The sequence below is a fragment of the Lycium barbarum genome, chromosome 8 (genome assembly GCF_019175385.1).
Source record: "Lycium barbarum isolate Lr01 chromosome 8, ASM1917538v2, whole genome shotgun sequence".
Taxonomy (NCBI): domain Eukaryota; kingdom Viridiplantae; phylum Streptophyta; class Magnoliopsida; order Solanales; family Solanaceae; genus Lycium; species Lycium barbarum.
In genome coordinates, this window is record NC_083344.1 from 124645022 (window position 1) to 124659967 (window position 14946).

Consider the following 14946-nt stretch of genomic DNA (forward strand, 5'->3'; position numbering starts at 1 on the left):
AATGACACGATTTTTAAGCTTATCCATACATATAAATTAAAGAAGTATTTGACACATATTGATGTAAATGCAATGCAAATAGCAAACTTCAACTAAACAAACAAACTAAGAGTACTCTGAATCAACTTTGGAGCTAAGATTTTGATTGGAAAGCACAAGATGGATAGATTTGAAGAACTGAAAAGTGCAGTAGAGACAGTGGAAATTGTTGACACACATGCACATAACATTGTGGCACTTGATTCCACTATCCCTTTCCTTAGCTGCTTTTCTGAAGCCAAAGAAGATGATGCACAACATACCGATGACTTCAAGGTCTATGCTTATCCCATTTTCTAACTTTGTTGCCCCTATCTCTGGAGATCCGGTTTTATGGTCCATTATAAATATAAATGTTATAGTTATTTAATATATACGATCATTTTCATAGAAGATTATTAAAAAATAATATATGCATGAGATCTTTGAAAGATAATATCCTTCTATTCAAATCATAATAACTAGTTAGTGAAGAAAGCAGGATTTCACTGAGGATTACATCATCTACTAGCGCTAATGTAGCCTTTTCGCTATGGGTTCATCCGACCCCATACTTTCAACACTAATTACAAATAAATATATAAAAATCTACTAAATTTTCATCAAATATTAGAGTTGAACCCATAGTTTTAACATTACAATTCAATACAAAAAACCTTAAAATTTAAACCCATTAAATTTAAATTCTGGATCCTTCTTTGCATCTAATATATATACAGAGAATAAAATTTAACTATAGTTTTCTTGCGAAGATGAACCCCTTCCGTTCCTCTTGGTCATAGGCATCATTTTCTCCTATCTCTTTTGCTCCATAAGCAAATCCAAAATTCAAGATTTAGGAGTTTTGAATTATAATTTTCGAATATATTAAATTATACATATACTTTATACCATTAAATAAAAAAATTAAAATAAATATAAGGTATATTAATTAAAGCTACTGGATTCTATACACTACTCTTATGATCAGTCAAAATACCTCATAGTGCTCAAAAATGAGAGATGAATGCAAGTTCAGGGCGAGAAAAATCCAATTGAACATTTTGTGGTCTTAAATTAAAGCTACTGTCATTTTATTTTCTACTTCATCCGTTTTAATTTGTTTGTTTGGTTTTGCCTTGACACGGAGTTTAAGAAAGTAAAGAAAGATTTTTAAATTTTGTGGTCTAAAATTAAAAATATATAAAATATACCAAAAAGCCTTTTAATTTTGTGGTCTCAAACATGCCATGTGAAAAGTTGGAAATAAAGAGTTGTCAAAAAATGGAAAGAGACATTCTTTTTTTACATGGAGTAAAAACGAAAGTAAGACTTGAAACTGAGGGAGTAATTATTTATATGGCTTTATTTTAGCTTGCGATTCATGGAACTAGTAGTTCTTAGACATTGGTTATATATCTATTTTGCGATCTTCGTTTCTTTCAGAGAAGCTTGAAGGAAATTGCTGAACTATATGGCTCAAAGTTATCCTTGGATGCTGTTCAAGAATCTCGCCAACACCTTGGTTTGGAGTCGAGTGCTAATACTTGCTTCAAAGCTGCAAGAATTTCTGCCTTACTTATTGATGATGGACTTGAGTTGGACAAAAAGCTTGACATCAAATGGCATGAACAATTTGCACCAAATGTTGGTAGAATACTACGAATTGAGAACGTAGCTAAAAAGATTCTTGAGAAGGTAATATAACACGTATTCATTTTGTAGTGTACTGCATTTATTCAATATGTTTTCTGAGAGTTATCATGACAGAGGTCGACGAGGCACTTGTAAAGACGAAGAGTCGATATGTACTATTCCTTGAGAGTGGAAAAGAACATATAAAGCACTTGTTTATGATATCATTATGCACTATTCCTTTAGGGTGGAAAAGAACATATAAAGCGCTTGTTTATGATATCATTACCTATTTAAAACTGTTGCGACTGATAAAGCACATATTGTTGGCATGCTATTATCTGTGAGATATTCTTTCTTTGTTATATACTTCTACCCTGAGATATTTTACTATCATTATTGTTTCCCATTTTAGTGTAGGGTACCGATGGAACAAAGTGGACACTGGATTCATTCATGGAGAGTTTCTCGAAGGAGTTGAAATCATATCCTTTTGAATCAGTCAATAGATTACAGAATAGTATATAAAGCATTTTTACTAGATCATAACGAGTCATGTTCCTGAGGTTTTTCCTGATCGTTAAATACAGAAGCTGATAAAGTTATTGCCTTTAAAAGTATAGTTGCATACCGCACTGGCCTTGCAATTAATACTGAAGTCACTGTAAAGGAAGCTGAAGAAGGCCTGCGTGAAGTTTTATCTGGTGAGTGTTGCAAGACTTGGGGCTGTAGCGCATTATGATTGAGCAGGTAATTATAAGTTTCTTCCTTTCCAGGCGGGAATGCAGTCCGAATCTCAAACAAGAGTTTCCTTGATTATATCTTCATGCATGCTTTGGTGGTGGCTCAAAGTTATGACTTGCCAATGCAGATAGACACAGGGTAACTAAAGAAATGTTTTGAAGTAGATAGCTTGACCTCCTGGTCTTTCTAGCTTCTCTAATTTTTTTATCAAATCAACATTCTTTGAGTTGCATGTTATTTTTCTTATTTAAAATTAAAATTAAATGAAAGATATATCATATATGCAATTTGTTTTTCCTTTATTGCTAAAATCTTCCGTTCCTTAAAGGTGACTTTGTTTTAAGTTTTGATTTCAGTTTTGGAGAAAAGGATCTGGATCTGAGGCTAGCGAATCCCCTTAATCTTCGAAATCTTCTTGAGGATAAGAGATTCACTAAGAACCGGTTAGTGCTTTTGCACGTGTCCTACCCATTCTCAAAGGAAGCTTCATATCTAGCTTCTGTGTACCCTCAAGTAAGATCTTTATCTGAAACTATTAACATGTAGGACTGATGTTATGACACCGCTTCTGCTAGCTATTCTGTATTACCTGCTGTTTTTACCTTGTGTCTCCCTAACAGGGCCACTCTCTGTTATTACAGGTCTATCTTGATTTTGGGTTAGCAATTCCCAAACTTCGCTATCATGGGATGATATCCTCAGTGAAAGAACTCATGGATATTGCCCCAGTGAATAAGGTTGTTTCATATTCTTAAAGATACATCCAAATATTACCAGACCTTGTTCAAAATATTTAACAAAGTACATTTCCAATTGACGCGGCAGAGTGCCATATTCTTTGTTGACTACTCTTTCAGAACCTTCGCAACTGCATCATTTAAAGAGTGGACATTTTCCTATCTAATGTTTGGATATTAACAGGTTATGTTCAGCACAGATGGCTTCGCATTTGCTGAAAGCTTTTATCTAGGTCTGGCCTGAATTGTTCTTATCTTGTATCTTTGGTGCATGGCATGACAAGCTTTTGTACCTATTGCTTTTTGGAAAGAAAATAAAGCGTTTTGATTCAGCCTATCTGAAATACCTGTATATTTGTCTGGCTAAGAAGTACAAACACTACCAGAATGTCACGTCTTGTCCACACTTTGTCAGCTTGCTGCATCACTCTAGATGGCGTTTGGACAGTAGAGAATACATGTTTGATACCATTTGACTTCCACACCTTTGTCTGATGTTTAATTGCCCAACATGTGTGTCCTTTGCTTATCCTGAATATCTATACTCGCTAGGATATGTTAATTTTTTTTCTTTTACGATGTAAGGTCAAACTCAGGGTAAGAATTTTTATTGAGTAAGAACATTATAGAAGGAAGAAAGGTATACCAAGAATCTAATCCTAAGGTAAATTATGTATACAGACTTTTTGACAGATAATGTTTAAAAAAATGTCTGCATAGAGATATATTTTGTTGTTCTTGTATAGAGATATAAACAAACAAAATATCTTTTCTACATGTCCATCTCCTTGCTCCTAACTGAATTCATACGGCGTACAAACTTGAATTTGCCAACCAACAATATGCACCTCAAGATACGTAGCTAAGTGAGGTACTCAGCTTGTATCTTCTTTCAAAATTTAATTGGTACAATCTGGATCATTTCTCATGCAGGTGCACAGATAGCACGTGAAGTGGTATTCTCTGTTCTGCGTGATGCATGTATTGATGGTGACCTTTCAATTCCAGAAGCTCTTGCAGTGGTTAAAGATATTTTTGCAGAAACTGCAAAGCAGTTCTACAAACTTGATGTTTCTTCAAGATATTCTGATGTAGAACCTCATCATTTATCAACTTCCTTCCAAAAGGAACAGAACGACTTCCTGACGGATGTTACACTTGTCCGCGTTATGTGGATAGATTTCTCTGGACAGCATAGATGTCGTGTAAGTTGTATCTTATGTTTTATGATTATGAATTATTTAATGATATTCAAATGAGTCTGACAGCACAAATCTTTGTTCAGTTTGACAAGGAATTTGAAGTATTTTAGTTAAGTCTATCAACACCAAAAAGAAGCCTTTATTGGGAAATTAGCTTAAGAGTACCATATCCTTGCATCACGTCAAAGGACCTATACATTTGACAAAAGATTTAACTTGCATACACTGATGTTAGTTACCATATCTTTTAAGTAGTAACCCATATTCATTGGCGAATGTGGTCACTTTTAATTTTATCTAATCTTGTATGACCAAACATACATACTCAGCATATTTCCACGGCACTCATGTTGTGGATATGTTGGACTTTAGCAGCTCAACATTACCTTCCATATGACCTTGCTTGTCTTATAATTGTTATATGGAACTTACCTTTCATATTGGTAGGCATCCTTCTACAACATAACACCCCGATAGCTCTTCTGTATTTCAAAAATTTGATTTCGATTCTATATGTAACATCTTTATTATCATTCCATTATCCTCGAACAACGAGCCTAGATATCTAATTTTTTGCATTTAGGCACCACAATCCGAATTAATCTCACTTCAACTTCACTCTTTTTATACTCACCAAACTTACAATGCATATATTCAATCTTACTTCTACCTATTCTAAAACCCTTACTTTCTAGAGTGCTTCTCCATAATTCAAGCTTTTGTTAACACCTCCACTTGTTTCAACAATTAGCATAATATTGTCAGCAAGTAGCATACACCATGGATCCCATCATATACTGTGTTGATTAGCTCATTCTAAACTAGGGTAAACAAGTACAGGCTCAATGTCGACTGCTGGTGTAAACCCACGGCTAGTTTAACTCCTTTGTATCTCCTACTACTGTTCTCATGCTAGTGGCAGCTCCTTCAAGAAATAGAGAAGCTCTCAGACATACTGCTTAGAGAATTTTTAATGTGAACAACAAGAAACAGGTCAAAGGTTGTCACTGTGAAATTTCAAAACACAAATTACTACACAACTAGGAAATTGACGCCTATTTTATTAAAGATCCATGTGAAACTTGAGAAATTGATTCTCTGAAACGTCAACATTCAGCTATATCATATTTTTTACTCAACAAGCTCCCCGATATTTTTTCCACTCTCTACAAATAGAGGGTGTCGTCCTGCAATTACGTAGTCCGGAACTCTGGATAGCTTGGTGTCTGCTTCTCTTTATAAATTTTGATTTATGACTGGAAAGTTCATTCAAAGAAGACCCTAATGGATTATTTCAATATTTGTGTGAATGTATTCTTGTTTCCTGTTGGGATATGTATTCTTGTTTCCTGTGGGGATTTGTAGAGTTACTATTACATTATTTGAACATTTCTTGTCGGAAGGCACTGCTGCTTATTTTGAATTTGCAATTGACACAAGTAATGCTATTGGATATTTCGGATACCAAATATTGGCAATTGAATATGATGTTTTATTCACGTCATAGCAGTCATTCGTTGCTATATTTTTCAGGATTTTTTATTACCTTCACTACATGATGTTGGACATTAAATGGTGTTTCCCTGATCTATCAAAGTGGATTGAATTTGTTAATTTCTTGTGCATCACATACAGGTTATTCCACAACAGCGGTTCTATAGTTCTGTGAAAAAACATGGTTTGGGCTTAACTGTTGAATGTATGGGATTTACTTCAATATGTGATGAAGTCGGAGAAGATACATGGCTTCCCCCTTCGGGTGAGGTCAGAACTGTTCCAGATTTATCAACCAAACGCAGAGTCCCATGGTACTGCTTGGCAACCTATGCATTAATGCTCAATATACTCCATTGTTTTTAGCTTATGTATGCTGTAGGTTGTATTTATAATTTCCTCCGACAATGCAAGCGTCAGTGGCTGACTCCACGGCTCGAACCCGTGAGCTGTAGGACACACAGAGACAACTTTACCATTGCTCCAAGGCTCTCCTTCATAATATTTTTTAGTATAGTACTGAAATCATGTGGATAAAGTAAAAGGGGACAAATAAAGAATTATCAAGAGCAAATTTGAATGTCATTCACTCCAACAATTTCTCCTTTTTTCCGAATTTTCAGTGCTCTCAACTTCTAGGTCTTGAAACTTTAAACCAGTTCTGTTAGACTGTACTTGTTTTCAGTCGATTAAGGTTTCATTATCACTAGCTTCGCTCCCTCCCCAGTTTATTCCTTCCAATTTATGTGGTATAGATTCCATCCAACTCAATGGTGGAAGACCTGTCTTTTAAATTAAGGAAAACTGATACAGCTCTTTAATGAGTCATGTGATATACTCTTGTAGGTTTTCTACTTTTTGGCATACTTACTTTATACAGGCGTGTTTTGCCCTTCATTTAATAAAACTTTATTACTTTATAAAAAATGTCCTGTGATACACTTTGAGAACGTGTAGGAAAAAGACAGAATATCAAACTTTTCTGTAGTTGAGTTGTCTAAAATAAACATGCTGATCTGCATCTTCTTCTGTGTTCTAACTCGTATGTGATAAACAAATGGAACTTGGCGTGGCAGCCATTCAATTGAATTATGGAGTTTCTCTGCGACTTGGTCTTGTTTTATTGTTTCCCGAGCAGAAACATTTAATCATGTTTATGTGCACCTTTTGATCCAGGGCAAAGCACCAAGAAATGGTTTTGGCTGACATGTTAACTGAACCTGGTAAAGCATGGCAATATTGTCCAAGAGATGTGCTTCGCAGATACTCTAAAATTATAGAAGATGACTATGGCTTGGTATGTTTTAACATCTTTTGCCCAAGAGTTGAAAACTTATTGTTCTAACATGTATCTACTTGTTCAGGTCATGAAGGTAGGCGTTGAAGTTGAATTTTACATTATGAAGACCATATTAAAGTATGTCAAGAAAGTTTCCGATAATAATTTGTATTTGGAGTTCCTCATCTGTAATTTGTTATACTAACGATATATAACTAAAACTACACAGGGATGGCAAAGAAGTACTGCGACCATTGGACAGGACCCCTTACTGCTCTACAGCAGCAATTGATGCTGCGTCCTCAGTACTTGACGAGATTGTTGCTTGTCTGCAGTCCTTGAATATGACAGTTGAACAGGTAAGATTCCATTTCCTTGAGTATTTACTTGGAAATCTGATGTTTCTTAATTGGTTGCCAGTACTGCAGCTACTAGGAGATTTTAGCATGCATTTGCTCTTTTAGTTCCAGGGAAATGCTTGACGCCTATTTCTTTGTATAGCCCAACCAAGGAACCCATGCAACATTCATACTACTATTACCTGTGCTTCTAAAACTATTCTTACTTTAAGTAAAGATTTAATCTCAAGATTGCAGTAAGTATGAGGGATTTTACCAAATAATTCTTGCTTTGCGGGACATACATGACTAAGCAATGTTAAAGATGAGGAAAAAACTTGCTTCACTTTTTCTGTATTAGTTAATTGAAGTATGTAACAACTTATTTTCGTTTATAAAATGAACATTTTCAGAAAAATAAGCAGCATATGATTGTATTAATCATGAAAACATTTTTTTTTATCTTACTCTTGTTAATGCTCTCAATATGTTTTTTGGTCTTTGAATTGTCTTTATTGTTAGTAAAGTGATGAGAGTCTCCTCAATCACTTAAACTAATTTTTTAACTTTAAGAAGTCATTTATCTTTTCCATTCACCTTTCATGTACTAAGAATTACTTCTGATAGATCACCTTTCCCAGAGAAGAAGAGGTGAAAGGAAAGTGTTGGTATCTCTTTGTTTATCTACCAATGAGCATGGATAGTCTATATCTAACACGATGACATGTTCGCTTTCTGTCATGGTTTACACGGATCATTACTTCATGAACAACATCAACCACCTCTAATCCTAGCCCCAGATATCAGGGGAAAAGTTTTAAGAAAAAGGGAAAGAGAAAAGAGAAGGAATAGAAGGAAAAAGAATTAAAAACCCTCAGGGGTTGGCCTGGTGGCAATTGACTTGAGCCTTGGGGTGCTCCCTTTCAAGGTCTCAAGTTCGAAACCCGCTGGGTGCAAACAATTTCTGAGGGCCATCGGACTGGGGAAACCCTGAATTAACCGTGGTGCACTTGCGGGAAACTCCTTGCCGAGGGCCTGTGCACCCCCGGGATTAGTCGAGGCTCAAAGAAACTCGGACACCCGGGGCTAATCAAAAAAAAAAGAAGGAAAAAGAATTAAATGATTTAAGTATGTTCCTATTCATAGTTCCACTGATATATTAAGTATGTTCCTATTCATAGTTCCACTTCCACAGATATAATTGAACCATGGCATTACGTTGTCCAAAAATATGAACTGCTCATTTTTTTCCCTTTTACCTAGAATTAGACATACATAGCCATTAGTATATTTTATTATCTCCTATTTTACAATTCAACAAAGGCAGCTTCCTTTGATGTTGTTGCCTTCAAATTTACAGGTACATTCAGAAGCTGGGAAAGGTCAGTTTGAAATTGTCTTGGGATACACCGATGCTCTTACACAAGCTAACAACTTAGTTTATACACATGAAATCATTAAAGGAATTGCAAGGAAACATGGGCTGGTGGCAACTTTTATTCCAAAGTAAGTAGCAGATTCCCCCTCCATATATTTTCTGCAATTTTCCATTTTACTTGTTGATCTGGATATGCTTTTGCTTCCTTTAGAGTGCCACAGAAGATTTGTTGTCCTTTCTGCTTTCTCTAATTTCTGTTTATTAATACCTATCTTTCCTTTTGAAACATGAATATGAAGCATAACTTATTCATCTTATACCTAGACCATTTCTTACTTCGATCGTACATTCTGTAATATTCATGTAGTTTTGAATTGTTGTTTCTTTTACTTCATTGACTTGATGAAAATGTGGTGACCTAGTGTAGTGTCTTTGGTGAAGAATCAAGAAATATAAGTGATGTTCCTTTTGCACTATTTGCTAAATTTACTTCTGATGATAAACTTACTTGTGAAGTAATTTCTCAATTGCAATGCACGTTTTCTTTCGGAGATTGCTGTCAGGCTCCTATCTCTATTTTTTATTTTTTTTATTTTTTAGGAAAGAAACCTTAAGTCTTAAAATTTCTGTGCATGAGTTATTGTCAGGGACCTAATCCTCTCCATAAATGACCTTTTGTCCATTTTTTTCTAGGTATGCTCCAGATGGAAATTATAGAGATGAACTAAGTGCACATGACGCTGGCAGTGGATCACATGTGCACATCAGTTTGTCCAAGAATGGAGAAAATGTTTTTACGGCATCTGGTGATTATAATCGGTATGGGATGTCCAAGTTTGGAGAATCATTCATGGCTGGCGTGTTAGGTCATGTTCGCTCCATATGTATGTTTACTTGCCCACTTCCTAATAGGTAAGAGATCTTCTATCAATCTCAGTGTCCTACTTCCTTAGTAAGGGCACCATGACGAATAGTCTTTTTCAGATTCTTTTTGTATATTATGCTATTATTTCCTTAAAGGGTTCAAGCAAAAGCTACCTTTTGTAGATAATGTTCTGTTTATTCAAAGTTTAACTTTTATTTTTCGCATGCAGTTATGAGCGCTTTGAAAATAAGGCATGGAATGGACTATTTCTCTGCTGGGGGCCAGAAACCAAAGAGTTAACAATGAGAACCTGTAGCCCTCCTGGTACAGATGGTGTTGTAACCAATTTTGAATTGAGAACATTTGATGGATGTGCAAACCCACCCTTGGGTCTTGCTTCTTTAATAGTTGCAGGGCTAGATGGATTGCGGCATAATTTAAAAATTCCAGATCCAGTAGGTACGATAGATGATCTTTTAGCTGCTATGTTTCTACTATTATTCTAAACATCTATTAGCTTTTTAAAGTTTTTTTCCTCCACCTTTATGCTTAAATGCACATTATTTTCTGCTGCTGATAGTTCATGATAGGACGCAGGGAAAATGAGAATGACCTCTTTATTTAACTGTTATTTATAATTATTTTGCGCTGATGTTAGGCGCCAGTGTATGATACTGTGCATCACACCCAAAACAGGTTTGTTTAGTATTAAAATTACTTTCATCAATAGCATAGAGGATTAAGCCTTATAATAAACTCAGGAGAAAAGGAAGAAGAAAAATAATGACAAGGGATTCTGTTACCTTATTGAGGCATCTGAAATGCGAAACCGATAATTTTAATTCTGTGGCTGAGGTGAGATTTCCTGCATTGTTATCTGACATTCCAGTTATTTTCGTTTGTGTAACAGACCCAACAGACCATTATGCCTTTACTTACAACGATGACAATGAGGATACAAGATTGCCTTCATCTCTTAGTTGCTCTATAATACATATATTTTCAGATGAATGGTTTTTAGAAACGCTGGGTGAAAACTTTTTGAAATCCAGAAGAGGAGTTTGCGGGGTAAGTTCTCAAATTATGCGTCTTTTTTCTGCATGTCATGGATATGTGTGCCACATTTCCTCCTCTTTTGGGTGCATAATTTGATACTATTACCTGTGATCACAAAATTGCTAAAAGTAAGCATAGCTAAGAACTTTGTTCCTTTGCTAACTTCAAGCAAATCTATCTCTAACAATAAGGAATAGCAAAATGGATAAGATCACATCTTCTTACTATGTTAATCTGTCATGCTTTAAATCTTTTTCCTTCCAATCTAAGTATTGGCCGAAGTGCACGATACCCAATTTCGAGACCACCATTTAAGTTATACCCACATCGAGTAAAATTTTGTAAGTCTACCACTTAGGAACAACTTCAGACAAAGTTTCATATGGCTTAAGTTCAAAGAGTCCGGAGCCAAAATGGCTTATTTTTGCAGCCATTAGACCAAAATAGGCTGCCTTTTTTTTTTTTATACCACAATGGGTATTTCGTTGGTTATCCAACGAAATACCCACACAAGGCACTGTTCATAGCCGGATTTTTCTGTTGCATTTCGCTACACTTGTAGCGAAATGCAACAAATATTTTTTTTTTTTTTTTTTTTGCATTTCGTGAGTTAATCAACGAAATGCAACAATTTTTTTTTTTTTTTGCATTTCGTGAATTAATAAACGAAATGCAACAATTTTTTTATTTTTTTTTGCATTTCGGGAATAAAAAAACGAAATAAGAAATCATATATATATATATTTTGCATTTCGTGTATTAAAAAACGAAATAGGATAAAAAAAAATTAATTTCGTTCATATAAAAACGAAATTGGAAAATATATATATATATTTTGCATTTCGTTGGTATATCTACGAAATAGTAAAAAAAAAAATTGTATTTCGTTTATTAAAAAACGAAATATGAAAATAATTTTTTTTTTGTATTTTTGTATTTCGTTTTTATAAAAAAATAGGAAAATAATTTTATTTTCATTTCGTTTATATAAAAACGAAATAGGAATACATATATATATATATATATATATATCCTATTTCATTGGTATATGTATTCCTATTTCGTTTTTATATATAAAATTATTTCATATACCAATGAAATAGGATAAATATATATATATATATTTTTTGTATTTCATTTATATAAAAACGAAATAGGAAAATAATTAATTTTTTTCGTTTATATACCAACAAAATATATATTCATATAAAAAAATAATATTTTCCAATTTCGTTTTTATATAAATGAAATACAAAAAAAATAAAAAAATAATAATAATAATAAAAAAAAAATATATATATATATATATATATATATATCCTATTTCATTGGTATATGTATTCCTATTTCGTTTTTATATATAAAATTATTTTCCTATTTTTTTATATAAACAAAATACAAAAATACAAAAAAAATTATTTTCATATTTCGTTTTTAGATGAACGAAATAAAAAAAATTCTTATTTCGTTTTTTAATAAACAAAAAAATAAATATTTGTAAAGTCAAGACATAACTTTATTTTGAATATAAATATAATTCTAAAAAATATAGGGAGAAAAACTAGTTGTAAAGTCGTCAAACTTTAGATGGTCATAACTTTGCGCTCGGACGTCCGTTTTACGCGTTTGTTTTTTTTGAACTTGCGTATTTTTTCGAGATCTATGCGGACAAACCGCCATGGCCGAGCCGATTTTTAAAAAAACAGCTTTTATCCCATTCAATTTCAATTTTCCCCCAAATTGACGTGAAATTTTCAGTTTTATTTACTTATAAGATGATGATACGCAATAGATTTCAACGTAAAAATCTTGGGGTAATGTAGCTATGAATGTCAATTTTACTTCTGCGGTTTCAATTTTGGAAAATAAACCTGACTAATTTTCACGACATATAAAGTTGACTAATAAACGAAATACAAAAAAGAAAAAAAGAAAAAATATACTATTTCGTTGATATACCAACGAAATGCATCAACGAAATGCAAAATAAAATAATATATATATATATATATATATATATATATATATATATATATATATATATATATATATATATTTTCCAATTTCGTTTTGATATGAATGAAATAAAAAAAATCATATTTCAAATAAAATAAAAGAAATAATATATATATATATATATATATATATATGTATTTATTCCTATTTCATTGGTATATAAACGAAAAAAAAATAATTATTTTCCTATTTCATTTTTATATAAATGAAATACAAAAAACAAATATATATTTATCCTATTTCATTGGTATATGAAATATATATATATGTATTCCTATTTCGTTTTTATATAAACGAAATGAAAATAAAATTATTTTCCTATTTTTTTATATAAACGAAATACAAAAATACAAAAAAAAATATTTTCATATTTCGTTTTTTAATAAACGAAATACAATTTTTTTTTTTTACTATTTCGCAGATATACCAACGAAATGCAAAAAAATTAAAAAAAAAAAAAATATATATATATATATATATATATATATATTCCAATTTCGTTTTTATATGAACGAAATTAATTTTTTTTTATCCTATTTCGTTTTTTAATACACGAAATGCAAAAAACAAATATATATATATATATATATATATATATATATATATATATATATATATATATAATTTCTTATTTCGTTTTTTTATTCATGAAATGCAAAAAAAAAAAAAAAAAACACATATTTCGTTTATTAATTCACGAAATGCAAAAAAAAAAAAATTGTTGCATTTCGTTTATTAATTCACGAAATGCAAAAAAAAAAAATTGTATTTCGTTGATTAACTCACGAAATGCAAAAAAAAAAAAAAAAAACAATATTTGTTGCATTTCGCTACAAGTGTAGCGAAATGCAACAAAAAAATCCGGCTATGAACAGTGCCTTGTGTGGGTATTTCGTTGGATAATACCCATTGTGGTATAAAAAAAAAAAGACAACCTATTTTGGTCTAATGGCTGCAAAAATAAGTCATTTTGGCTCCGAACTCTAAGTTCAAGTGGATGTAACTTTATTAGACACTGCATGTATGAACTTATTCCAAAGTGGGTAGACGTGCAAAAGAATTTAAAAAGTCGGTAGAGATTAAATAGCAGTGTCCAAAATAGGGTACCAGCGAAACTTTCTACGTATTTGCATTTTTCGATTAGCAATTTTACCAAGGATGATTAGCTCTCTTGCAGGATGAGATCAAAGCCTACTGTGAACGTGAAGGGGACCCACATGGCGAGGTTATGTACAAGTTTTAGGTTGATCATATGTATCTGTGAGATCAGGATGGTCTATAATATTGTTTCATTACCACATTTGAACAAATTTTTCAGTCATTTGTCTTTTGCTTCATCTAATTATGCACTTGTTTTATTAAAAGACATGAGTAATTTTAGCTCCGCACCTTGTGTTTAACTTTTCATTATGTTTCTTCTCAGCAGAGGTTCGTGAGAGCTTAATCATCTCTAATATGTTCTACATCCTTTTGGTGGGACCAAATTCTGAGTTTTTGGAATTACCCATATTAGAAATGTGAGTTGCAAAATATTGAACATTCAATAGTTTCTTGAGAAGGAAATGATCTTCTATGACCGGTTATAATTTGAATAGAAGAAAATGATACAAAAGTTTAATCTGACATTGGAAAACCCTTCTCTTCATCCTTAGCGTTTTATAGACCAAATAGGAGAGCCCAACCCAAAAGACTAATCTGATAGGTGGGAGAGCTCGTTTAGCTTATAAACCCATTAATATTTCTTTCTTTAACCGATGAGGAACAATTGACATATAACATCTGACCGAAATAACCATGACATTGTCATCGTTATGAGAATATTGTTGAAGCAGTATATGAGTGCAAAATGTTTCTCTCTTGTTCTCGGTTTTCTTTTTTAATGTTCCTCTTAATATATGTATTTCTGGAACTAAATTCTTTTTATGACATTATCATCGTTAAGTTTAATTTGCATAATCGTGAATTATGATGTGGTTAAGCCTATATGCTCCAAGAAGTAAAAATAGGCCTCAACTAAAGGTATTTGAAAATTTATTGATTAAGCCTTAAGGAGCACACCAAGTCAAAATGTCATAAAGAATAAAAAATAATACTATGTGATTGTAATATCTATTTGATAGGTGTTAGGCTAAGTCTTGGTGCAACTTTTAGGTGATTTTCATTTTTCAATTTATAGGAAGGGTT

General features: G+C 32.6%; 1 protein-coding gene across 1 annotated transcript; it reads left to right on the top strand.

Annotated features, from left to right (window-relative positions):
• The first annotated feature begins 67 nt into the window (after nt 1-67).
• Nucleotides 68-14150, top strand: LOC132607141 (protein fluG-like). Its single transcript, XM_060320978.1, has 18 exons — nt 68-315; nt 1465-1716; nt 2074-2138; nt 2242-2357; nt 2430-2535; nt 2754-2910; nt 3039-3134; nt 3319-3367; nt 4068-4339; nt 5972-6144; nt 7007-7127; nt 7195-7247; nt 7339-7468; nt 8808-8953; nt 9519-9737; nt 9920-10149; nt 10601-10758; nt 13940-14150. The coding sequence occupies exons 1-18, from the start codon at nt 160-162 to the stop codon at nt 14003-14005; spliced, it is 2565 nt and encodes an 854-aa protein (XP_060176961.1). The 5' UTR covers nt 68-159; the 3' UTR covers nt 14006-14150.
• Nucleotides 14151-14946: the final 796 nt, after the last annotated feature.